This window comes from Polypterus senegalus, chromosome 2 (assembly GCF_016835505.1).
Source record: "Polypterus senegalus isolate Bchr_013 chromosome 2, ASM1683550v1, whole genome shotgun sequence".
Classification (NCBI taxonomy): Eukaryota; Metazoa; Chordata; class Cladistia; order Polypteriformes; family Polypteridae; genus Polypterus; species Polypterus senegalus.
In genome coordinates this window covers 43,225,370-43,253,170 of record NC_053155.1, presented here as the reverse complement: position 1 = coordinate 43,253,170, position 27,801 = coordinate 43,225,370, and the positions used below count along the sequence as shown (strand labels likewise).

Sequence of the window (27,801 nt, the reverse complement as noted above, 5' to 3'; positions counted from 1 at the left end):
CTACTAATGAAAATTTAGTGTCATTTTCACAAAACTATATGCAAGTCAAACCTTAATGTGTTTTGCGTGTCACTATATAGATTATTTTTTAGTAGGCACCATACCTCATCCAGAGCAGACTGCTTGCTACACTGTCACATGTAGTTGTGCGTTGCCCTTTTCATAATGCATACTCCATATGTGACTAGTAATTGTTACTGCTTTTCTTGTTGTTTTACTGAGAATTAAAAAGGAGAGCGGAGTCTTTAAAAATTATCCTTCAAAGACATTTCTTTATAAGTCTGTTTTTTTTTTTTTTGCTGTTGTAGCTATAACTGGTTTCTGTTAATTAGGTCCGAGTATCCTGGAGCTCTGCGGTGGGTTGGCACCCTGCCCAGGATTGGTTCCTGCCTTGTGCCCTGTGTTGGCTGGGATTGGCTCCAGCAGACCCCCGTGACCCTGTATTCGGATTCAGCGGGTTAGAAAATGGATGGATGGATGGATGGATATCCTGGAGCTATAAGTGTGTTACCAAATATGAACTTATCATTCTGTCATTACAGACTTTAGCAAGTAAAGGATTGGTTTTGGCTTACAGCTTTGTGATGTTTCACACACATATTCAGTGTATACTATGGCTATGAAGACTGACAGCACTCCACCCACACGAGAACTGCAGTTTTTGTTTGCTCTATTTCATTTTGTTAATTAAACCTCTTTGTGTCTCCTGCTAATCAGAGGGTGATGCACATTTCTTCACAGCTCATCATGTGTCTGAAGAGCTGGAAAGAAGGTGAATTTGAGTGCACACAAGAGAAATGCAACTGAGAAGTCTGTCAGCATTCTGATGAAGCGCTCAGACACTTTAGGACTCCAGTAGCTCCAGTAGAACTCCAGTAGCTCAAAGTTTACTGCTCTACAATACAAACCTCCAATAATTACAAAATCGAATAGAAAAATAGTTAAGGCTTTTATTAATTTATGTGCTTAGACAGGCTTATAGACTCCAACACTGTTCATTATTCAAACATATTAAACTTGCAGAAATAACAAACACTAGGAATTTATCACGTTGTGCGTTATTTTTAGAGAAAAGAAAGCTTTAAGAAATAGCAGCGTAACAGTGATGTTCTCTTCTTTATATAACTGGTAGACGTCTAGACGGTTACCATAGCTACAAGCTGAGATACATATGCTTTGTTACTAAATCCTCACATCGAGATGATAACCCCTTTGCTTTTCATTATGTTTATTCATTCCGATTGTTTGGCTGGGCAGCCCAATGTGGCAGCCGAAAAAAATGTGTTGAAAATGTACATTTTCCAAGTATATTCTTCAATGTTATCCTTTAACTCTTTAAATAGCTTTATATTCAGGAAGAGAAAGTACAAAAGCAGCTTCTCACATTTCTTAAAAACACATTTTGCACTTAAAATATTTTTAACCTGTTTCGGAAATAACACCATTTCAACAAAGAGCAGCGCTTGTTGCAATGAAACCCCTGAGCTGTTTAAAATTCTCCCTCCCAAGACCCAGCAGATGTAACGCCACATGTGGCTGTTGAATCACAAAGTGAAAAATAAAAAGATTTGGGTCACAAGAAGATTCAACAAAACTAATGATTGTGTCAAAGCTTATTTATATGGACATAGCTCCGCCAACCTTGGAAGGCACAGGGGTTGATTGAAATTGAAAGTTGGTCTACTTTATCTTTGAATTTCAGTCGTTTTTATTACTGTGATTACTGTGAAACAGGTGGAAGCATTCTGAATTTCTATTTATTGATTAAACTTTCTATTTGTCTTTCATTCGGGAAACATTTAAGGAGATAACAAAAATAAATCTGTTATATTTGGCTGATCAAGCAGTTGTGCTAATGTCCAGTGTGCAGCCACACTTGAGTAAAAGTGAAGATATTTACCCCTGAGAAAATTGGTAGATTAGAATGATATTCTATTAACTTTGGACATGGGCTCTTCTGCAATCTTAGTTTCATTGGATCTTAGTGCGGCGTTTGACATGGTGGACCTTGGGGTTCTGTTTAAATGGCTTGAGTATGAACTGAACGTTTAAGGCTGTACATTGAAATGGTTTGAGTCCTCCCTAAAAGGTAGATCTATGTCTGTTATCGTAGATGGGAACTCCTCTCACACAAGGCGACCCACAAGGATCTCTTCTGGCTCTTCTTCTACTTTCCCTTTATCTGCTCCCTCTGAGGACCATCATCATTTTCACAAACACAATGTTGTGTATCATTGTTATGCTGATGATATGCAGTTACATCTCAAAGTCAGTCCTGACATCACGTCATCTGTAAAAAAGCTGTTGAAACTTTTTGAGGATATTAAATATCGGATGACACAAACTTTCTTACAATTAGATGAAAATAAAACAGAGGTCATTATTTTTGGTCCTACCACATCAGCAGATGAAATCAGCACTCAGTTAGGCTCCTTGGCAGCAATGATTCATAATAGTGTCAGAAACCTAGGTATCATCTTCAAGTCGTCGAAAAACAAATCTCAACATAGTAAAGTCTACTTTTTACCAACTGAGGCAGATTTCTAAACTTAAATCCTTGGACTTGGAAACAGTTATTCATGCCTTTATTACACCTCGGCTAGATTATTGTAATTCGCATTGTAATATGTCTGCTCTGCTCCGTCTCGCCTTCAGCTGGTTCAAAATGCAGGAGATAGCAGTTGGATTTTTTACTGGGTCTACAAAAAAGGATCATATCTCCCCCACTCTCTCCACTGGCTACCAGTGAGGTGTCGCATTGATTTTACAATCTTGTTGTTTGTGTGTAAAGTCTTGCATGGTCTCACTCCAAAGTACATCTGTGACCTCCTTCACCCTATGCGGCACCTGGATAGCTGTTCCTCGTAGCTGCAAGATCTCTGCTGAAGTTGAGTCGAGGGGAGACCGAGCTTTCTCAGTTGTTGCTCCTAGGCTTTGGAATGACTTGTCTTTCTGCATCAGGTCTTCATCCTCTTTCGAGGTTTTTAAAAGTCGCCTTAAGACCAACTTGTTTTCTTCTGCCTTTTACTGTGTATAATGGGATTGTGGGGGATGTTATAGTTGGTTGTGTTTTTAATCCACTCCAGCATGATTGTTTGTATTGTGTTTACCTTAATGCTTCTTTGTACCACACTTTAACGCAACTTCCGTTGTTTTAAATGTGCTTTTGTAAATAAATAATCTAATCTAATCTAAAGTGTCTGAAATCAAGTGTACTTAAGTATCAAAAGTGCAAGTAAATGTAGGGTCCCTCCCTGATTTTTATATATGCTGTATAAGCAAAAAAAGCTCTTACAAACTTCAAACAATTCAGACTAAGTTCTTGTTTGCATGTGAGTCATGTTACAATCAGTAAAGTAGAAGCGTGTAAATGTCTTCATTTAGTAGTGTAGGCCCCAGCAGGACAGGTGTGCAGGCTTCCCCTACTGTAAGCCATTACTGAAGACCCTTTCATAAATGGAATTTTAGCAATGCAAACATCTAACTACAATTAAATTACATGGAAAAAATTTCTAAGAGTTTGCTGGCCCCAAAATGGCCCATTTTTTGGTCACTGAATTACAAGAAAACTGAGAAAATAAGTTTATGATAAAATTACACATAAAAAAACATAATAGAGCATTTCCCTTTATTAAATAAAGTCTATTATACTACGTTACCTAGACTTTATCACTTCTTGTTTCACATTCAAGGGAATGGTCTTTTGATTTTTCTTGAATATTTCCAACTAGTGCACACTCTGTTTTGGAGTCGTTGTGCCCAGGATGATGTGAGAAGTCATGTGAGCATCACACATGACATGGTGAGTGAACTACAACACATGAACACCTCGTTGCAGCCTGCAAATCAGCTACGCAACTTATCATGAGGGCAGCGTCTGAATGCAATGCATAACCAAGACTGGGCCTGCGCATCACCAACATCCAGCCCCGCCCCAATCACTCAGCCCCACCCCGTTCTGCAGGCAGCAGCAAATTTTACTTGTAATGACTATGTAGATGACTCGATGTCAATGTTAAGTGGTGAGCATTTGAAAGTTTGAAAATCTGAAAATTTTAACATGTTGTGCTCATTTGCATACCTCTTTAATTTTATGGTTTAATATTGCTGTGATGAATATGTCCAGTAAAAAAATATTGGAGTAAAAGTAGCTATTTGTTTTGAAAAATGTAGTGAAATAACAGTGAAAGTAAACCAAACATTTTATACACAAGTAAAGGAAGAATATTCTCAAAATATACTAGTATTTCTACTTCATTACTAAACAACATTGTCACAATGTTACAAAACAAATTATGGAAAAGCTTGGAGAACATACATCAGCAATGTGAAAGAAATATTTGAGTTGTTGAATGTGACGGGCCTGGACACAGGCAGAACTGTGCAGAGAACGGTTAGCTAGTTAGTGCCATGGAGCTAACCTGAGGATACTTCACTGACCAACTTCATAATTAACAAAATACATTCTTCCTGGACACAGCTGGAGGAGATGGATGTTTACATCTGTAGGAGAAAACTGTTTTAGGAATCGCTCTAGTGGAATGTAATGGGTCAGCATTTTTATTGATTTATTTTCTAGAAACAGCAATTATTGTTCTAAGTGCTGACTGCATCTCCTGGTGTCATTTGGACATCAAGTGAATAAAGAGCCAGCTATAAAAACAAATTCACTGTTTCATATTTAATAAGAATGTCGCGGTAAGAAGCTACAGTGTATGAACAATTAGGCATGGTTGAGCTCCTATGAAGATATGGAAAATATTTAAATTTCACATGAACGTCAGAGCTGTTACAGCTCTAAGACCTACAGTATTTATAAATACAGTATTCGTACAGTATGAGAAGCACCATCAGAGAAGTGGATTTAAATTCCATGTTGTGTTTTTGTTTCACCACATCTTCAGATTCTGTGCTGACCTTCTCGTCAAGGACCTTCATTCATCGGGGGCCCCCTGCCTTACCCAGAACCAGCCATGTCTGCAATTGGGCCGATCTAAGTACCCAGAACCGCAAAGTTCATTTTCTGGTTGGAAGAGATGAGGAGCCTTCTCAATAAGAGGTGAAATATGTCATTCATATTAAGAGTTACTAAAATAAAAGACAATACCCTCGTGAATGGAGATGATAACAATTCATTTGTGAGCTGATATAGCTGTGCCAGCAGCTCTTAATCGTTGCAGCTCTGTCATTTTAGAGGGACCACCTTTGTCAGGATCTTTCTTCAGACAGGAAAATAAAACATTGTTTCTTTTTTCTCTTTTTTAATTGTTCATTTTACAATAACATGATGGCTCCCAGCTGTTGCTCTTTGGTTCTTAACTGCCCAGTCTAGAAATCCTTTTGAATGTCATCTGTACATGAGGAAGCACTTAAGCTCAGATGGGATGTCAAGTTGGAATATTTCCTTCAATCTGCTTCGCCCCAAATATTTTCTAATTGATAGGCGGCACAACTTCATCAAAGTCGGAGGTCCTAAAGAAAGATGCCATAAATTTTAAGTAGGTATCCAGTGTTTATTTTTAACATTATCATTAATAGTAAATATTATTATTCTGTGCAACATACATAAAAAGACGCACGAGAATATGTTCAGAGTGATCACACATTCACTACATGCAGTAGGATTGTGCTGTATTGGCACAGGAGAGCCATTTAGTGTTCATCTTGCCAAACCAGTTAATCTCCTTTTTGTTGATTCATTCTCCCGTAGTTTAATGAAGTTCACTGCACTTAAACAAAGCTTTGCAGTGTTGTATTCCATATTACCTGGTTATGAAATATTAATCTATTTAATGTAATACATTAGAATAATTTACTGATTTATTATATTAAATAGATTGGTATAATATAATATAATATAATATTTTTATATATAATTTACTGATTTAACCCAGCCACAGGGAATGCACAAACCAGTGTGTTTCTTCGTGCCAGTCCCAAGCCCGGATAAATGGGGAGGGTTACGTCAGGGAGGTCATCCAGTGTAAAATTTTTCCAAATCAATATGCGGACAACAATATAAATTTCCATACTGGATCGGTCGAGCCCCGGGTTAACAATGACCGCCACCAGTACTGTTAGCCAACAGGGTGCTGACGGAAATTGGCCTACTGTTGGCTGAAGAAGAAGCAAGAGAAGAAGAGAGAGGAGACGTGTCCTGAGGCAGGAGGAGAGGAGGAAAGAAAAGAGGGTGGAACTGAGGGTAGGAACTTTGAATGTTGGCAGTATGACTGGTAAGGGGAGAGAGTTAGCAGATATGATGGAGAGAAGAAAAGTTGATATATTGTGCGTGCAAAAGACTAAATGGAAGGGGAGTAAGGCCAGGTGGATCGGAGGTGGATTCAAATTGTTCTACTGTATCATGGTGTGAATGGGAGGAGAAATGGAGTAAGAGTTATTCTGAAGGAACAGCATGTCAAGAGTGTTTTGAAGGTGAAAAGAGTGCCAGACAGAGTAATAAATATGAAGCTGAAAATTGGAGATGTGATGATGAATGTTGTTAGTGCATATGCCCTGCAAGTTGGGTGTGCAATGGGTGAGAAAGAAGATTTTTGGAGTGAGTTGGATGAAGTGATGAACAGTGCAGCCAAAGGACAGAAAGTGGTGATTTGAGCTGATTTTAATGGGCATGTTGGTGAAGGGAACAGTGGAGACGAGGAGGGGATGGGTAGGTATGGTGTCAAGAGAGGAATGAAGAAGGTCAGAGGATAATGGATTTTGCCAAACGGATGGACATGGCTGTGGTGAATATGTATTTTAAGAAGAGAGAGGAACATAGGGTTATGTACAAGAGTGGAGGAAGATGCACACAGGTAGATTACATCCTATGCAGAAGAGTTGATCTGAAGCAGATTGAAGACTGCAAAGTGGTGGCAGGGGAAAGTGTAGTTAAGCAGCATAGAACAGTGGTCTGTAGGATGATGCTGGAGATCAAGAAGAGGAAGAGAGTGAGGACAGAGCCAAGGATCAAATGGTGGAAGTTGAAAAGGAAGACTGCAAGGTTGAGTTTAGGGAGGAGGTGAGACAGGCACTGGGTGACAGTGAAGAGTTACCAGACAGCTGGGAAACTACAGCAGATGTGGCAAGGGTAACAGCAAGAAGGGTGCTTGGCGTGACATCTGGAAAGAGGAAGGAGAAAAAGGAAACCTGGTGGTGGAATGGGAAATACAGGAGAGTATACAGAGGAAGAGGATGGCAAAGAAGAAGTGGGATAGTCAGAGAGATGCAGAAAGTAGACAAGAGTACAAGGAGATAAGGCAAGGTGAAGAGAGAGGTGGCAAAGGCTAAAGGAAAGGCATATGATGAGTTGTATGAGAGGTTGGACGCTAAGGAGGGAGAAAAGGACCTGTACCGATTGGATAGACAGAGGGACCGAGCTGGGAAAGATGTGCAGCAGGTTAGGGTAATAAAGGATAAAGATGGAAATGTACTCACAAGCGAGGAGAGTGTGTTGAGTAGATGGAAAGAGTACTTTGGGAGGCTGATGAATGAAGAGAACGAGAGAGAGAAGAGGTTGGATGATGTGGAGATAGTGAATCAGGAAGTGCAACGGATTAGCAAGGAGGAAGTAAGGACAGCTATGAAGAGGATGAAAAATGGAAAGGCCATTGGTCCAGATGACATACCTATGGAAGCATGGAGGTGTTTAGGAGAGATGGCAGTGGAGGTTTTAACCAGATTGTTTAATCGAATCTTGGAAAGTGAGAGGATGCCTGAGGAGTGGAGAAGAAGTGTACTGGTGCCGATATTTAAGAATAAGGAGGATGTGCAGGACTGCAGTAACAACAGGGAATAAAATTGGTGAGCCACAACATGAAGTTATGGGAAAGAGTAGTGGAAGCTAGGTTAAGAAGTGAGGTGATGATTAGTGAGCAGCAGTATGGATTCTTGCCAAGAAAGAGCACCATCCAGCTCTGAGGATGTTGATGGAGAAGTTTAAAGAAGGCCAGGAGGAGTTGCATTGCATCTTTGTGGTCATGGAGAAAGCATATGACAGGGTGCCTCGAGAGGAGCTGTGGTATTGTATGAGGAAGTCGGGAGTGGCAGAGAAGTATGTAACAGTTGTACAGGATATGTATGAGGGAAGTGTGACAGTGGTGAGGTCTGCGGTAGGAGCGATGGATGCATTCAACATGGAGGTGGGATTACATCAGGGATCGGCTCTGAGCCCTTTCTTATTTGCAATGGTGATGGACAGGTTGACAGATAAGATTAGACAGGAGTCCCTGTGGACTATGATGTTTGCTGATGACATTGTGATCTGTAGCGATAGTAGAGAGCAGGTTGAGGAGACCCTGGAGAGGTGGAGATATGCTCTAGAGGGGAGAGGAATGAAGGTCAGTAGGAACAAGACATAATACATGTGTGTAAATGAGAGGGAGGTCAGTGGAATGGTAAGGATGCAGGGTGTAGAGTTGGCGAAGGTGGATGAGTTTAAATACTTGGTATCAACAGTACAGAGTAATCGGGATTGTGGAAGAGAGGTGAAAAAGAGAGTGCAGGCAGGGTGGAATGGGTGGAGAAAAGTGTCAGGAGTGATTTGTGACAGACGGGTATCAGCAAGAGTGAAAGGGAAGGTCTACAGCTATGTTATATGGGTTGGAGACGGTGGCACTGACCAGCAAGCAGGAGACAGAGCATGAGGTGGCAGAGTTAAAGATGCTAAGATTTGCATTGGGTGTGACGAGGATGGATAAGATTAGAAATGAGTACATTAGACGGTCAGCTCAAGTTCAACGGTTGGGAGACAAAGTCAGAGAGGTGAGATTGTGTTGGTTTAGACATGTGCAGAGGATAGATAGATAGATAGATAGATAGATAGATAGATAGATAGATAGATAGATAGATAGATAGATAGATAGATAGATAGATAGATAGATAGATAGATAGATATGAAAGGCATTATATGATAGATAGATAGATAGATAGATAGATAGATAGATAGATAGATAGATAGATAGATAGATAGATACTTTATTAATCCCAGGGGAAATTCACATAATCCAGCAGCAGTATACTGATACAAACGAAGCAATATTAAATTAAAGAGTAATAAAAATCCATCTAAAAACAGACAATAACTTTGAATAATGTTAGCGTTTACCCCCCTGGGTAAATACCCGGGTAGATGCTGAGTATAGTTCGTTGGGAGAAGGATGCTAAGGATAGAGCTGCCAGGGAAGAGGAAAACAGGAAGGCCTAAGCGAAGGTTTATGGATGTGGTGAGAGAGGACATGCAGGTGATGGGTGTAACAGAACAAGATGCAGAGGACAGAAAGATATGGAAGAAGATGAGCAGCTGTGGCGACCCCTAACGGGAGTAGCTGAAAAAAGAAGAAGAATTTACTGATTTGGCTGACACCTTTAGCCAAGGTCACTTACAACATTTTTGATACAATTGGTTACGTTCCTTTTGGTTTTCCAATTGGAGCACAGGCAGGTCCACATGACTTGCTCAGGGTCACACAGTGTCATTAACGGGATCTGAACCTACCACCTCAGGGTCTGAAGTCCAAAGCCATAACCACTGTACCACACCGCCTGGTAACGTAAGCCACTTTCTGTGTACCCGGCAGCTGCACCACAATTAAAGGGAGTTTACTGCCCGGTGAAAGCAGTTTTGCTGAAATTCAAGCATATTTAAGCTATCAATGATATCGAATATAACTAAGGATGCGTAATAAATCGCTAAAGGAAGAGATAGGGAGCTTGAGAAACTGGATCATCTGAAGAAGGAAAGGCAAGACTAGGAAGAGAAACTTCAGTAAAGTGTACAAGAAGAACAAATGGAAGCGATGAATAAGTGTGTAGAAGACGTGAAAATGAACCGCAGCACAAAAATCACAACATGCAAATGATGATTACATCTAGATACCCAGGACTGACTGGTCACAAACTCCTACAGACTCACCTTTCAGATTAAGCTTTTGACAGCGTTCAATTAAACCTGCTTTTTCAATGACTATTAACAAGTCAAAGGCAAAGGCAGACTATAGATAAGATGGGTGTTTTATTATAAGCCCTCGTGTCTGTGGCATGGGAAACCAAATGTAGCTTTCTCACGAGTCAAAAGAACATCTGACATGAAAATCAAAATTATGGCTAATTCTCAGCTAGGAAGATTACTTCTGAACCACGAGAAGGTGTTTATTCAAAACTTATTTGAAATCTGACTGTAACAAATTTCAAATATTTAATGCAGGCTGTTCATTTTTTTAAACGAAATAACAATGGGTTTCAAAAATGCCCTTCCAGTGCTTTCCAAAGAGAGCCTGTTAGGCACCATGCAGAAGAGGGTCCACGTCCCCTGCTGTGAGTAACTTACTTGAACTAGCTAATGTTTCTGAACTTAGATTTAAACACTATATCTGATATCAATAATGTATCATGGACATGCCATTTCTGTGGATTCAGAAGGTACACAGGCTCCTTCATTGTTTCACATTTTGTTATTATGCAGCCTTGAGCTAAACTTGTTTAAATTCCATTTTTTACCACTTCAAGCAACACTGAATAATTTCTAAGTTCACTTCTTCTTCTTCTTCTTCTTCTTCTTCTTCTTCTTTTTGTTTCGACTTCTCCCGTTAGGGGATGCCACAGTGGATCATCTTCTTCCATATCTTTCTGTCCTCTGCATCTTGTTCTGTTACACCCATCACCTGCATGTCCTCTCTCACCACATCCATAAACCTTCTCTTAGGCTGCCCTCTTTTTCTCTTGCCTGGCAGCTCTATCCTTAGTATCCTTCTCCCAATATACTCAGCATCTCTACCTTAAATCGTGTATTTAAGTTGCTCACAGCAGGGACAGAGCCTTGCTCATTTCTGTTTTTAGGATCATAGAAAACGCAGCCAAAAAACAAAGTGACGGTAGATGCTTACAGCCCAGTCGCTCTCATCTAACTCCCTTCTTTGTACTGTCTGTGTCCTGAACAGATGTGCTCTGTCACTATGCTACGTAGATAGATAGATAGATAGATAGATAGATAGATAGATAGATAGATAGATAGATAGGGCACTATATAACAGAGATAGATAGATAGATAGATAGATAGATAGATAGATAGATAGATAGATAGATAGATAGATAGATAGATAGATAAGGCACTATGTAACAGAGAGAGATAGATAGATAGATAGATAGATAGATAGATAGATAGATAGATAGATAGATAGATAGATAGATAGATAGATAGATAGATAGATAGATAGAGTCCTACATAACAATAAACTGAATTGAACTGAATTAAAGTAATGGCCCCATGGTGTTTTCAAGAGTATAACAAGATGATTAAACTCAATAAACAATGTGTCTGCTCCCAAATCATTAGCCGTTCAAATCATTCGGCTAAGCACATCAATGGACTTTAAACCACAAGGTTTTCAGCTCAGTCCTCACCTCTGAATCACTCTGAGACGCTGAGCAAGTCTGTTAGCCACCCGGGCTCCAACTGAAGCAATAAATGTATACACCAGTATTATGGTCTGTGCTTTCCACCTATAAATAAAATGCCTGATTACTACTTCATCTGACTAGTTTTATTAAATAATATAACAAGCTGTGCTGAAGGGTTTTAGACACTACAGATTTAAAATTAACAGCTGGGTCGGTTGGCAAATAAATGGCTGAAACAGACGTTAGTTATCCCGTAGACAAAGTGTAGCATATGATTTTTTGGTGACTTCTGTAATTTTTACCATTTATGAAGATTTAACTGTTGAAATTTCACAGTAGCATATTGCCTGTAAAGTTAGAATTTCCCTGTATGATTTACATTTTTTGTACATCCAGTTTTCATTATATTACCCACATAGCATACCGTGAACACTTACTGTAGTTACATGTGTAAAGAAATGCATGACACACTCCTCAGATAAACTCCTTTTACTACACTAAGAACTCCGTGGTCTGTGTTTTCTTCCTAGTTTTTCTTATACGGTGCATTCTAAAAGTACACACACTCCTTCACTTTCTACACACTTCACTGAGCTGTAGATTTAATTTTCAATGGATATATTAGCCATTTTGTCTCATCATTCTACACTCAATCACTCTTAATGACAAACTGAAAGCAAGTTTTCAGAAAGGTTTGCAAATTTATTAGAATTAAAAAACATAAAAGTTCCTATTTATGTATGTTTTCTGACCATTAATTCAGTACTTTTCAGAAGCTCCTTTGGCAGAAGTTACAACTTGGTAGCACGTCTCTACAAGATTTGTACACCTGGACTGGGCAGACCCTCTCAAGCTCCATTGGACTGGATGGGAAGGGTCTGTAAACTGCCATCTTCAGGTCTCTCCACAGACGTTCTGTTTAGCTCTGGGCTTTGGCTGAGCCACTCAGGCCATTCTGGTGTTGTCTTGGCTGTATGCTTAGGTCATTGTCATACTGACAGGTGAACCATCACTTCACTTTGAAGTCATGTGCTCTCTTTCTTCAGGCACCTCTCTGCATTTGTCTGCATTCATCCTTCCTTCAATTTGACCAGTCTCTCCTTGTCCCTGTCACTAAGAAGCACCACCCCCATAGCGTGATGCTGCCACCATTATTCTTCACCATAGGGATGCTATTAGGCAGGCCTGATCTTCATCAAACACAGTGCTTGGAGTTCTGCCCAAAGAGTTCAATTTGTGCCTCAGCAGAACATTGAATTTCTTTATTCTGATGCTCTCAGAGTCTGCTTGGCAAACTCCAAGATGGAGTTAGCTCCTCTACCATAAACACCTGATTGGTTGTGTGCTGCTGAGATGGCAGTCCTACCAACAGCTTTTCCCATCTCAACAGAGGACTACTGAAGCTCTGTTAGAGTGGGCACTGGGTTCTTGGTCTCCTCCTAATGACGAAGCTTGGCCAGAATCCAGGTGTTTCCAAACTTCTTCCATTTCACAATTTTTGAGACCACTTTGCTCCTGGGACCTTATACAGTATATACAGGTGGGGCCTTTCTAAATGATGACCACTCAATTCATTTTCCCACAGCTGGGCTCCACATCTTACCTAAAGCAAGCAGAATGAATGCACTTGACCACAGTTTGGAGGGGCTCAGCAAAAGATCTGAATGCTTATATAAATTAGAGATTTAATTCTTTAGGTTTTTAATACATTTGCCAACCTTTCTGAAAGCATGTGTTCATTTTGTTCCTATGGGTTATTAAGTGTAAACTGATGGAGAAAAATAGGAAATTCTTCCCTGATTTAAAATTAAGTCTACAACACTGTAGGCAAAGATTTTTAGTGTACCACTGTGATCTGTAACGGTTATTAATGCACATAATTTTATTTACAATGAGAATCTAAATGACAGCGAGACGGAATGAGTCAAGTGTTACCTAGCGCTTAATTGCTGATGTGCCCTGTTTGGTCATGAACGATACTATGGCTGGGGTCGTCAGGGTTGACAGCTACAGTATTTCAAGGTTCCCCAAGCAAGCAACCTCTGCAGTAATCATGCTTGTCAGCAATCCAACTGTACCTGTGTATGGAGGTTGCATGTTCAAAGAGAAGGTATAAAAATCAAACAACTGCATGGAACTCCAGAGCTTACCTACGGGTGGTAGGAAGACATCGCTCCTGCCCGTGCCTGGGACAACGCTTCCCACACTCTGTCAAAGACTGAACAAGCCGATCGCAGGAAACCCCGACTGCATCAGACATTACTGAAGTACAGCTCTCCTTTGACTGTTATATCATTGTGAGTGAAGCAAGTAAAATCTTCCATTAGTGTTACTGATTCTTTCGATCTCCACCCTACCACTAGGGAATAATAGGTACAGTTATGCTTGAAAGTTTGTGAACCCTTTAGAATTTTCTATATTTCTGCATAAATATGACCTAAAACATTATCAGATTTTCACTCAAGTCCTAAAAGTAGATAAAGAGAAACCAGTTAAACAAATGAGACAAAATATTATACTTGGTCATTTATTTATTGAGGAAAATGATCGAATATTACATATTTGTGAGTGGTAAAAGTATGTGAACCTCTAGGATTAGCAGTTTGTTTGAAGGTGAAATTCGAGTCAGGTGTTTTCAATCAATGGGATGACAATCAGGTGTGAGTGTGCACCCTGTGTTATTTAAAGAACAGGGATCTATCAAAGTCTGCTCTTCACAACACGTTTGTGGAAGTGTATCATGGCACGAACAAAGGAGATTTCTGAGGACCTCAGAAAAAGAGCTGTTGATGTTTATCAGGCTGGAAAAGGTTACAAAACCATCTCTAGAGTTTGGACTCCACCAATCCACAGTCAGACAGATTGTATACAATTGGAGGAAATTCAAGACCATTGTTACCCTCCCCAGGAGTGGTCGACCAACAAAGATCACTCCAAGAGCAAGGCGTGTAATAGTCGACGAGGTCACAAAGGACCCCAGGGTAACTTCTAAGCAACTAAAGGCCTCTCTCACATTGGCTAATGTTCATGTTCATGAGTCCACCATCAGGAGAACACTGAACAACAATGGTGTGCATGGCAGGGTTGCAAGGAGAAAGTCACTGCTCTCCAAAAAAAACATTGCTGCTCGTCTGCAGTTTGTTAAAGATCACGTGGACAAACCAGGAGGCTATTGAAAGAATGGTTTGTGGACGGATGAGACCAAAATAGAACTTTTTGGTTTAAATGAAAAGCGTTATGTTTGGAGAAAGGAAAACACTGCATTCCAGCATAAGAACCTTATCCCATCTGTGAAACATGGTGGTGGTAGTATCATGGTTTGGGCCTGTTTTGCTGCATCTGGGCCAGGACGGCTTGTCTTCATTGATGGAACAATGAATTCTGAATTATTTCAGAGAATTCTAAAGGAAAATGTCAGGTCATCTGTCCATGAACTGAATCTCAATAGAAGGTGGGTCATGCCACAAGACAATGACCCTAAGCACACAAGTCGTTCTACCAAAAAATGGTTAAAGAAGAATAAAGTTAATGTTTTGGAATGGCCAAGTCAAAGTCCTGACCTTAATCCAATCAAAATGTTGTGGAAGGACCTGAAGCGAGCAGTTAATGTGAGGAAACCCACCAACATCCCAGAGTTGAAGCTGTTCTGTATGGAGGAATGGGCTAAAATTCCTGCAAGCCGGTGTGCAGGAAAGATCAAAAGTTACCGGAAACATTTAGTTGCAGTTATTGCTGCAAAGGGGGGTCACACCAGATACTGAAAGCAAAGGTTCACATACTTTTGCCACTCACAAATATGTAATATTCGATCATTTTCCTTAATAAATAAATGACCAAGTATAATATTTTTGTCTCATTTGTTTAATTGGTTTCTCTTTATCTACTTTTAGGACTTGAGTGAAAATTTGATGATTTTTTAGGTCATGTTTATGCAGAAATATAGAAAATTCTAAAGGGTTCACAAACTTTCAAGCACCACTGTATATGTACGTATCTACTCTCTCTATATAAAATCCTAAGCCTAAAAGTGCAACGATTTTGTGCAACGATTTTATGTGACGTTTTTATGTCACTTTTTTGTCACGCTTTCAATCGGGCTTATTTTAAAACCTACATATATATGTTTGGTATCATTCTTTTCAGAATTTTTTGGTTTAATGTGATGTTGTTAGATTGTCAGATTCTTATTCTGTTCTTATATTATAAACTAAAAAATATCAAGAACTCACCACATCCTGCGAGATGAGACTGTGCCAAAAGATTTAACCATGCCCGGGGTCAGAAATAAAAGACAAAGAGTAAGACAACTGCTGTACAGGCTTTTAAACGTTTGAAGTGCTAAACGAGATGCAGATCACGTGACACGGCAGCAGCAGCAAGCTGTCTGAGCAAACAGGAGGTTAAAAAAAACTGTATTTGTTTCCCATTGTATCATCGTTTAAGAGGTGGTTTTCGGAGGAGACTCTATATATACTGTATATAGATTTAGTAAAGGCTGCAATCTCTAATGAACCACTTCTCATGGAGTATGTGCCACCTGCTGGATGCAAATATCATAAAATGTGTGGAAAGTGGACTGAATACTTTTCAAATTTACTTTTTGATTTTTAATAAATATGTAAAGTTTTCTGAAAACAGGTTGACACTTTGTCCTTATGGCAAATGTATCCATTCCATTTAAAATGACATCTCCAGCTCTAGAAAGTAAGCTGAAAGTGAAGGGATCTGAAAACTTTCTGAATCCACTGATATTTTAATTACATATCCATTCATTTTCGGTCCTGCTTTATCCACTTCGGGGTCACATGGTCAGAAAAAGAGCACCAAGCACAAGGCAGGGGCCAACCGTCACAAGGCACCTGCTTAGTTTAGGGATGGCAGTTGACCTGACTTGCATATCTTTGTGTTGTAAGACGGGAGGGCATTAAATTCTACACAGCGAGCAACAGTGCTAGAATTTGAAACCAGGACTCTGATGCTGTGGGACAAGAGTGCTAACCACTGCCCCACCATGGATTTAGACCAGTGGTGCCCAATGCGTCAATCGCGATCGACCGGTAGATCGCAAAGGTAGCGCAGGTAGATCGTGTTGCGTTAAAAAAAAAAAAATGTTTTAAACGTTAGTCTATCATATATCCTCCTTATGCCATTTGCCACTTGATTGACATACAGGGCGGCCAGTCTGAGATCTCTCTTCTTCTCACACACTGGTCATCCCGCACGCACGATCAAACGCGCAAGCTACTGCAATACTCCGGATGTGATCTAGTTAGCCTTCCAATTTATATCGACTAAAGAAGGGATTTAAAAAAAAATGTTTAGTAAGGGTATGGGATGGATGTGAAATTGGAAGAGGATTTTTTTTTTCTCACAATGTCCCAATTGAAGTGTGTTTGTCTGACATCCGAGGTTCTATCGCCAATGAGGGGTGCGGTGGAGAGTGTATGCCTGATGAGCCCAAAATAGGGCGAAACACGTGAAGCGTACTCTTTGCTTTATTTGACAGTTAACTATGTAACATTCGGTGATCTGCTTCTCGCAACTTAGAGGGCACCCGTGGCGGATGTCTGCCGACTTGCAGACCAACCACACGTGTTACCTGGTAGGTAACCACCCATATAATCAGATTGTGATTATGTAATATATAATTATATAATATATATAATTCTTTTATGTAGGTAGACCATTTCGACCTGGTCATTTTAAAAGTAGGTCGCAAGCCGAAAAAGTGTGGGCACCCCTGATTTAGACAAATGTCTTTTAGTGATGGAATTGATACAGCTTTAAACCAAGTGAATTAAACAATAAACAGCAGGCTACCATTAAGCATATACATTTCTGTATTTTCCAAATCTGTAACTTACAGCAAGTCAAATGGGGCTTCTGGTCACACTCCACCAGCTAAGTAAATTGTACTGGGAAAAAAATGCTTTGAATGTATTTGAGCCACATATATTGTTATAAATTTATTATGTATTATTATTTTAAATTATTATAAATAGATACATTACGCAGTAGGCATTTTTTTTTCCATTTGTCATGTCCGTGTCATTTCGGGATGCTGAATCTACCTTCTCGCTGCAGTAGAAGTCTCCTCACATCACTGCCTGGTGCTGCCAGCTCCAAAGGGCACTTGCCCTCTGCATTCCTTGCTCTGACATTGGCACCATGATCAAGAAGAAGCTGGACCAAGTCAGAGTTGAAGCTTCTAGCAGCAGCATGGAGAGGGGTATCCTGTTCTTTACCAGTGTTCACATTTGCACCTTCAAAATAAAGAAATATTAAAATTTTAGCTCAACTGATTAATCATGCAATAATTCCCAATTTTATAGCAGTGGAGCAGTGATGTTAATAAATCAGCTCATATATTTGTCTATTTTTTCCAAGTCAGTATTACTGGGGAGTCATTTAAATCCCGGCTCAGTCGCTGTGTGAATTGTGTCCCTTGTCCATAACATTTTTCCAAGTACTGCCATTTTCCTTTCATATCCCAAAACAGAACATGTGCGAGAAACTTGGTGAATGAGCCTGGTCTGTGCCTTACACCTAATGCAGAGTGACAGATGAAAGAAGGAGCACATTACATTCAAAACATGACCAATTACCAGGCTCTACACAAGTGGGAATGAACTGCTAATACATCGGAGTAGACTGACGGTCTAAGCTGATTGCACAGAAGAATTGGGATCAGCACAGATAGCAAGAAGAATGACCAATTTGTGAGTAAAATGCAGAAGAATAATATAAAATTTTAAGTTTGATTTGAAAGGCTGTCATGAACAGACCTGAGGACAAGGTTTGAGAAAATGAGACCCAGAAAACTACTTGAGCTTTCACTGAGAATGGCATAACCTGTCAATGGAGTAACAAAAAGGCTGGCATCAGAGCCACTAGGGAGTTCTGTAGGTTGATGTTTTTCCTTTTTAACATTGTCAACTGGGCATATTTTCATAACATAACATTCTCAAAGCTGCTTAAAGAAAGTTTCATATTTTTTAGGTCAAAGTTATAACTTCACAATCATGGTGTATGTTCATTTGCCACATGAAACTGCATTCTAAAGCAAAGCATTTGACATATACACTCACCTAAAGGATTATTAGGAACACCATACTAATACGGTGTTTGACCCCCTTTCGCCTTCAGAACTGCCTTAATTCTACGTGGCATTGATTCAACAACGTGATGAAAGCATTCTTTAGAAATGTTGGCCCATATTTACAGGACAGCATCTTGCAGTTGATGGAGATTTGTGGGATGCACATCCAGGGCACGAAGCTCCCGTTCCACCACATCCCAAAGATGCTCTATTGGGTTGAGATCTGGTGACTGTGGGGGCCATTTTAGTACAGTGAACTCATTGTCATGTTCAAGAAACCAATTTGAAATGAATCGAGCTTGGTGACATGGTGCATTATCCTGCTGGAAGTAGCCATCAGAGGATGGGTACATGGTGGTCATGAAGGGATGGACATGGTCCGAAACAATGCTCAGGTAGCCCGTGGCATTCAAATGATGCCCAATTGGCACTAAGGGACATAAAGTGTGCCAAGAAAACATCCCCCACACCATTACACCACCACCACCAGCCTGCACAGTGGTAACAAGGCATGATGGATCCATGTTCTCATTCTGTTTACGCCAAATTCTGACTCTACCATTTGAATGTCTCAACAGAAATCGAGACTCATCAGACCAGGCAACATTTTTTCAGTCTTCAACTGTCCAATTTTGGTGAGCTCGTGCAAATTGTAGCTTCTTTTACCTATTTGTCGTGGAGATGAGTGGTACCCGGTGGGGTCTTCTGCTGTTGTAGCCCATCCGCCTCAAGGTTGTGCGTGTTGTGGCTTCATAAATGCTTTGCTGCATACCTCGGTTGTAACGAGTGGTTATTTCAGTCAAAGTTGCTCTTCTATCAGCTTGAATCAGTCGGCCCATTCTCCTCTGACCTCTAGCATCAACAAGGCATTTTCGCCCACAGGACTGCCGCATACTGAATGTTTTTTCCTTTTCACACCATTCTTTGTAAACCTTAGAAATGGTTGTGTGTGAAAATCCCAGTAACTGAGCAGATTGTGAAATACTCAGACAGGCCCGTCTGCCACCAACAACCATGCCACGCTCAAAATTGCTTAAATCACCTTTCTTTCCCATTCTGACATTCAGTTTGGAGTTCAGGAGATTGTCTTGACCAGGACCACACCCCTAAATGCATTGAAGCAACTGCCATGTGATTGGTTGATTAGATAATTGCATTAATGAGAAATTGAACAGGTGTTCCTAATAATCCTTGAGGTGAGTGTATAAGCGAAAGATCTGTGTGTGTATGGAGCAGTCCTCTCTGCTCACACTCAACCACAGCCACTAGGTGGCGCATGCATACATTTTTACATTTTTTCTGCTTCAGTAGGCACCACACTTCTCACTACGAAAGGCCTGTGTGCAGCAAACGTTGCCACACTACAATGACGTCTTGCTAATGACACAGATGAAGAGACAGTACATTGAAACAAAATAAATGCCGCGACTCAACAATGTGCAAGTGAAACATCTCATCAATGGAACTTGAACTTTTCTCGAGACAAAGATTAATAGGATTCATTTGCCAGCAATATGGCTAAGATATGATATCACCAGTGTCTTCTTATGAAAGCCAGTGGGGCAGCAAGCACAGGTTGGGTCCATGTCCTCTGCACTGGGTCATTCTTAAGAGTTAGCTGAACTCTCTCTAAGTTCATGAATAGTGTAAAACTGCTAGGGAGTCTTTAGGTTGTTTTATGTCCTGAAGATCACACGCAGCTAGTATTTTATAAACTTGAAAAAATAATTACCCTGCTCTTGCATTTTATAATTAAGCTATTAGGTACTAAAATCCCAGGCTGAAACAAACATCTTAAAATTTACCAGATACAGTATGTCAGCTATGAAGTAGCAAAGGTTTTGATCTAAGAAACCATACGTTCACGTTTCTGAGGCATGCATGTGACAAAAAAAGCAAACTGGAAATAATACAGATTATCACAGATTCTTGGTACTGTTTCCTTGCAGTAGGGCTTGCTCGCTTGTTTGCTCATAGTGGGTGATGTGGATGATGTTGTGACAACCCCTCACTTCACCAAGATCTGATCTGTTTATTATCCTACTTTTGCTTCTGCAGTTTCTGTTCCACTGTGGCTTGTAATAACAGACAGATGCACGCTCAAATCATACGATTATTATTATTTTTTTAAACAGCACCTTTTCGCCTGTTACATTCTGTGTTCTTATTTTACATAGCCCACAGTGTAAGATTCGCACTGAGTGGGTGGCAGTGTTGTTGTGAGCAGCTCACATAACAGCTCTATTATACTTTACACACATAGCAAAAAATCTGAAATGAACTGGATTTTTTAATGAAAGCCTTAGATTTTTGAAAGAGCCAAATCACCTACCCATCACACTTTCTTTGGCATGTTTTGCACACATGCAATTAAAAAACTACACAAAAAAAGAAAAAGGCAGAGTGTGTGATAGAGCCCAACCACAATGAAACAGAATTAGGCACTACAAACCAATTATTATTAATGCCTGCTGAGTCAGTCTTGCTGACTACATGGTAATAAAAGAACTGAGGATATTTTGAGGGAGTAAATCCACTTACAGTCACTGACAGCAATCAGTCCATAAAAACACACAGAGAACATGCAGACTCCTTGTAGACCCTGGTGCTTTGAGGCAGGAATGACAGCTCTGAGCTACCACTTTATCACTACTATATGTACTAAGTTTTAACCTGAGTACGCTAAATGTATACCTACTACCTCATTTCGCTCGACAACCCCCCTCCCAAGCATTAAACGCTAGCCACTACGCATCTCTGCCGCACGCGTCAAGGAGATGCTGTCACTCCTCTGAAACCCCCTCTTAAATTTTGATACAATGGGAAACAAATACATTTTTTTTTTACCTCCTCTTTGCTCAATCAGCTGTTGGCTTGCTGCTGCTGCCGTGCCGCATGATCTGCATCTTGCATGGCGCACTTTTGTCATATCACCTATGTCCATATATTCAATCTCTTTTCGCTTTTACCTTTTCATCAATATCGCATTGAATTTTGATTCCGTGTTTGGAATTATATCGTGACAACGCAATGTATAAATGCCCGTGAGTAAATATTGTTTCTTTCAAACAAATGAGAAATTATTTCTCTTGCGGGATTTCACTTTCACCAAACAACAAATCTTTCAATTCTCGCGGATACGCCTCTTCATTGGGAAGAAGCACTACTTTTTTTTTTCCCTGATGGCAACACGAATTATACAATCTACAAGTCTCCAACTTAAAGTTTAAATTTGAACAATATATTCGATCTCTTTTCGCTGTTCCGTTATGTCACCAAGTAATATTTTCCATTTGTTTGCGCTAATGCAATTTTTACTATCCTTTTTTTGACACTTTCAAATTTTCGTACTTCCATTATCTCTAACCTGCTCTGCATTTGTACCGCGCCAATGTTTTTTAAATTTTTTACGACGTTCTACATTGTCATATACTCTTTGTTTTATTTCCGGCCCCGGTGTGGTTAAATCTCTTCTCTCTGAGAAAATCACGTCTTGTCTCCTTCCAACCTTCCAAGATTTTTTTATATAATAGGGGGATAATGTCTATTCAGGTCTTGTCACTTGATTGCAATCTTTCTCTCGCTAGATTACCAAAGCATAAGTGCATTATCACTTTAGAAGCATCAGGCAATATTATTGTGAAATCAGCTTCTGCACAGTGAAAGAATGCAACTTTTTTGGTTATCATTGTTTAGATGTCTACAGAACCTAGATAACAATTCACATCTGGGCATCAACATTCAATAATAACAGTAATGGCACTTGGCAAAGACTTTCTGAAGTGAATTCACACCCCCTGTTCCTAAAAGATTAGCAGCAAAGAAAAGTGCATAACCAGTCTCCTTTTAAATTGTCTGATTGTCACAAGCATGTTTTACTTTTTTTAGATGGATACATTGTTTCACAATATGAGTGCAGTCTCAAAATGCATCATATTAATACTCAGTAACATTTTTGGCTTGAAAAATGTATGTTTTATGTTAGATGGAGAGTGCAAAGAAACACATGGGCTTCTAAGGCTGCACTCTGCATGGTGCCATGATTCAAGGACTTTCATTCAAGGGGAGACTTTTAGTCAAGTTGCTGGTTTCTTTAAATTTTGATAGAGTTATTGTTGATAAAAAAATTGTTGCTTTTTAATACATTTCTTTACATTTTTTATGACTTTTAATAGAGTGCATTATTTATCATATATGCATAGACCTACACGCCCTGCCTGGGGTTTGTTTCCTGCCTTGCAACCTGTGTTGGCTGGGATTGGCTCAGCAGACCCCCGTGACCCTATAGTTAGGATATAGGGGGTTGGATAATGGATGAATGGATACACCTATACTTCAGCATCCTGGAAGTAAATGGCCCAGCAGCCAATGTATTAACTGGGAACTGCAAAGTGACCTGCTGTGAGCGACTAGGAATGAACTGGCACCCCAACCAGGCTGCTAACTGCTTTGTGCCTCATGCTTCCTTATAATATATTAGGACTTGAACGACTTAAAAAACTGCAACCTATAAAATATACAGATGCTTTTATGAATTTGTTGTTTATGTTTATATAGATTTGTCGGTTTTGCATGGATTAAAATGTGTGTTTTTGTGTTAGTATTTATATTTGTACATCTATGAAGGTGTCTTGAGCCTGTTTTCTGTGAAATGCTTTATTGATTTTGGACTTTTTGAAATGTAATACTACAAAGCTAAGGACAAATTACATGATGTGGCTATGTTTAAAACGTTTTGGTAACACTTTAGTTTAGGTACTGCAAAAATGTGTCTATTACTCATTTACTATCATGCAACAAGACCTTAACAAACACTTCTTTGGGTGTTCCTGACACTTATCAAAGCATCAATAAAGTGTTTATTCATCTCCGCAATGTGACTTACTAACAAAACTTCCCTTTGGAGAGATGGTGGCTTAACTGAGACACATTTCTTTTGATATTACTAAGGGGCTCTGCCCCCTGCTCGCTTTGCTTGCCCACCCCTGGGTTTGGTTTACCGGATATACAATTTAAAGAGACTGTTATTTTCATGGGAATTGTTACATATGCATTATTTTCAGTTTTACTTTAAAACTTTAGAAAAACAATACTGTACTTGTCCTTTATTTCCGTCCCCGGACGTGGTTAAATCTCTTTCTCGAAGGACGTATAACCGTTGTGCGGGAGACTGAATGCACGCTAAGGAGATGCCGTCAGATCATCTGCTGTCTTTCTGCTCCTGCTGCTGGCGAGCTGCGTGTTGTGCTTCTCGCTTGTTGATTTTTTAAGAGCTGGGAACACATGAAGTGTGTCAGCCAAAAGCATTCCAACAACTGCTAGGTTAGATGTCTGTGAACTTGTTTTAAATGTTGCCTCACTGCCTTGTCTCACGTGATGTTAAAGTGTCTCTCATGGAACAACAATTGTCTTCTGAGAAGATCATGTCTTGTCTCCCTAGTCTCCCTCCCAATATTTTTTTTTTTATAATAGACATATTTAGCGTAAGACCTGTGTATCGTTCATTTTAATAATTGTTATTACCATTATGTCAATATGCCCCCCAGCACACTTTACTGATGCATTATAAGGGTAATAAAGACCAAAAGAAGCCTTTGTTAAGGTCTTGTTACATAAGAGTAAATGAGTAATAGATACGTTTTTGCAGTACCAAAACTGAAGTGTTACCAGAACTTGTTAGTATGTGGGAGTCTTGTTCTCAAGTGTAATATATTTTGTTAAAAAAGAGGAGGTTGGGTAATTCTGAACTTGTAACTTCTAATATATAAACAAAGATTTTTTGAAAAGTGACCCAAATTAATTTATAATTGTAGCTAGTGTGGTATAATTGTGATGGTTGTTTCTTAATCAATAAATAGCATCCATGAGTAGACATTGTGTGCCTCTCAAGTTCTGAAACAATAATGTGGCATCAGCTACTGATTTGATCATTTGATGAGCTTACTCAAAGGAAGCCCTGAATAGTGAAATTAAATTACCAGCCTTCCCAAGTCATTCATAGCCACAAAATGAAGGGCCGCTGAGTGCTGTCATGTTACTTTGATTTTCTTGGCAGTGGCGCTAATGTTTAAGAATGCAGGAGTCAGCTGATGTCCAATGCAGAGTGCAAAAGACCCGAGGCAGCTGCTTTGTGGGTTTTTACTGTGTTGAAACCCCCTTGGTTCTCAGTGTTTGGAGCTTCAAAGTATTTATGGAATTTATGTAGTGAGATGTGAGAGGCATTTCTCTTGAAGTTCTACCATTCACCAAAATGGTTGCCCTGAAACTATATCCCTAGATTGTTCTTGTATTCTCATTTTCTCTGTGTTTCATTCCTGGATTACATATCTGGCATCTGAGTAATATGCAGCAGTATATTTTTAAAATGAAAATGGCATTATGACTTAGATCTATACTAATAAAAGGCAAAGCCCTCACTCACTGACTCATCACTAATTCTCCAACTTCCCGTGTGGGTGGAAGGCTGAAATTTGGCAGGTTCATTCCTTACAGCTTCCTTACAAAAGTTGGGCAGGTTTTATATCGAAATTCTACGCGTAATGGTCATAACTGGAAGCAGTTTTTCTCCATTTACTGTAATGGAGATGAGCTTCAACGCCGTGGGGGCGGAGTTTTGTGTGACATCATCACGCCTCCCACGTAATCACGCAGTACATAGAAAACCAGGAAGACCTCAAAAAAGCGCTGAAGAAAACATGCATTATATAATTGAGAAGGCAGCGAAACAATAAGAAGCGAGCGAGTGACATATACAACCATATTCATGAGTTCTGCTACTTCGGAAAAAAAGCACGATGTAAACCTACACTTTAAATTAAGTTCATAGACAGGCTGCGCTGGCGTTTGTAATTTAGTGCCTGCCCATATAAGGCCGTCCGTCAGCGGCAATCCAATAGCAAACTGCCACGGGTAAATATTCACGGGTGAAGGACTGTGCTTATGGAGAGGAAGATGAGATGGTCAGGGTGGTGTTTGACACAAACTCAGCAAAACTGCGAGACAAAGTTTTAAGTGCCAGGACTAAGGTAACATTAAATAAAGCTATGGACATAGCACGAGATGGCACCAGCACAGCTGGGAACCTTCAATGCATGTACACCGAGCGGCTCACGTGAACTGGCGCAGTGCACAGATAAAAGCAACAGTTCCAAAGAGCGCTGAACAAAACCGAATTACACAATTGAAAAGGCAGCAAAAAATATGAAGCGTCTGATACATACAAGCATATTCATAAATCCAGCTACTGCGGAAGCAAAGCACACGTTGGAAAAAGTCAATGTCGCTAAAGGAAGACAGTGTAAAAAACCCGTGCATGCAGTGTGTCAGGTCTCAGATAAAGAAGAAGACGAGCTGTTTATTGATGCAGTAAGAAATGAATCGATGAATGAAACCTGTCATCTTTACAACGATTGACAAACACGGAATGTAACTTGAACACAACACATCCTACAAATACGAACCTGATTGAAAGAAATAATGATAATCAAATCCTTGATGACAGCAACACTCAGTAACACTCACAAAACAAATACTGTATATTGACAGTCATGTTACGTTATTTTTAAAATGTTCCCTTTTCTTTTTCTACCTTTTTTAACACACTACTTCTCCGCTGCGATACGCGGGTATATATATATATATATATATCCCGATCTACATACTCGAATAATGGATACTTTATTCGCCATCGATGATTGTTTTGGTAAAGCCATACTCAGTGTATTCATTAGATGAACGGTAAAAAAAGAAAGAGCGAGGGAGGATGACTCATTGAGGCATGCAGGCTGTAGTCGCGTCAACTCTATCTGAATTGCGATCACATTTGAAAAAATATATCTTTTCAAGTTCTATTTAGTCCATATGTGTCAAACTCAAGGGCATGGGCCACATCCGGCCCGGTGTGTAATTATATCCGGCCCGCGAGATCATTTTATATACTGTATTATTGTTATTAAAACCCGAGTATATGAAGCGCTGGTAACACAATAAACTACAGATCCCATAATGCAGCGCTTCAGCTGCCTTGCCGTAACACTTACCACGTTAATCAAGTCTACCTTTGATGCTGCAAGTTATTGCGAAGCTAGAGTTATTGCGCACTGAGTTTGCACGGCGCTTTGGTGACTTTGAAGAACAAAAAAAGTCCGTCTACATGCGGCTCGAACCTTGTGCATGTTTGGTAGCACATATCTGTGTGAGAAGCTCTTCTCAGTGATAAAGACTAACAAAACAGCACACAGGAGTCGCCTCACTGATGAGCACCTGCAATCCATCCTGAGAATCTCCACAACACAGAACCTCACACCAAACAGAAACGAACTTGTGGCCAAAAAGATGCCAGGCGTCCAGCTCTAAAATGACATATGAGCAAAGACAACTGAATGATTTGATTTGTTATTGCACGTAAGAGCGGAGTCAACCGTTTTAACAAACAGCGTATTGCACTGATCTGAAATAGCTGTGTGTGTATATATGTAGATATGTATGTATATGTATATATATGTTTATATATGTGTGTGTATGTATGTATATATATATATATGTATTTGTGTGTATATATGTGTGTGTGTATGTATGTATATATATATATATATGTATTTGTGTGTATATATGTGTGTGTATATATGTAGATATATATATGTATGTATATATGTGTATATGTATAGATATGTATATATATATATATGTTTATGTGTGTGTGTGTAAATATATATATATATATATATATATATATATATATATATATATATATATGACAACAACACTCAACACTCACAACAGTGACAAAACAATTACATTGACAATCAGGTTACGTTATTTTCAAAATGTTTCCTTTTCTTTTCATTGCTTCTTTAACACACTACTTCTCACTGCTGAATTTTACTATACTATATAAAAGAAAAGGCAACTTTCCTTTCTTTACACCTTTTTTCCTTTTATCCCAAACCAAAGCCTTTCTCTCTTAACACTGCAGAGGACACAAAACTAATTTTCTTTAATTGCCGGTAAGGCACATTACCAGAGGCACAAATTTGAATGTTCACATAGAAAATGTAATTTCAATGTACCTGTACTTCTTAAAACGTTAATGTTTTACTGTTTAATAACTTATAGACTATAATTTATTATTTTTCCCTTGCACTCAGTGACCAAACCTATACACACACATATAGACACATACAAACATACACACAAGTATATGTATGTGTATATATATACACACACACACACACACACACACATACATACATACATACATACATACACACATGTATATAATTTGTGTGTGTGTATGTATGTATGTGTGT

The 27,801-nt window shown here is 39.4% G+C and overlaps 1 protein-coding gene across 3 annotated transcripts in view; it reads right to left on the bottom strand.

Moving 5' to 3' along the window:
- Window positions 1-930: 930 nt before the first annotated feature.
- LOC120522863 (ankyrin repeat and SOCS box protein 9-like) overlaps window positions 931-27,801 on the bottom strand; it is a 48,530-nt gene continuing 21,659 nt past the window's right edge. For 2 of the 3 annotated variants that reach the window (XM_039743587.1, XM_039743590.1), the window contains 2 exons: window positions 17,466-17,657; window positions 931-5,472 (listed from right to left, as the gene is read on the bottom strand). In XM_039743587.1, coding sequence (XP_039599521.1) covers window positions 5,348-5,472; window positions 17,466-17,657 — 317 coding nt within the window. In that variant the 3' untranslated portion in view covers window positions 931-5,347. Of the gene's footprint in view, window positions 5,473-17,405; window positions 17,658-27,801 lie in introns of all 3 variants that reach the window. The other variant, XM_039743589.1, reaches the window with a different exon arrangement.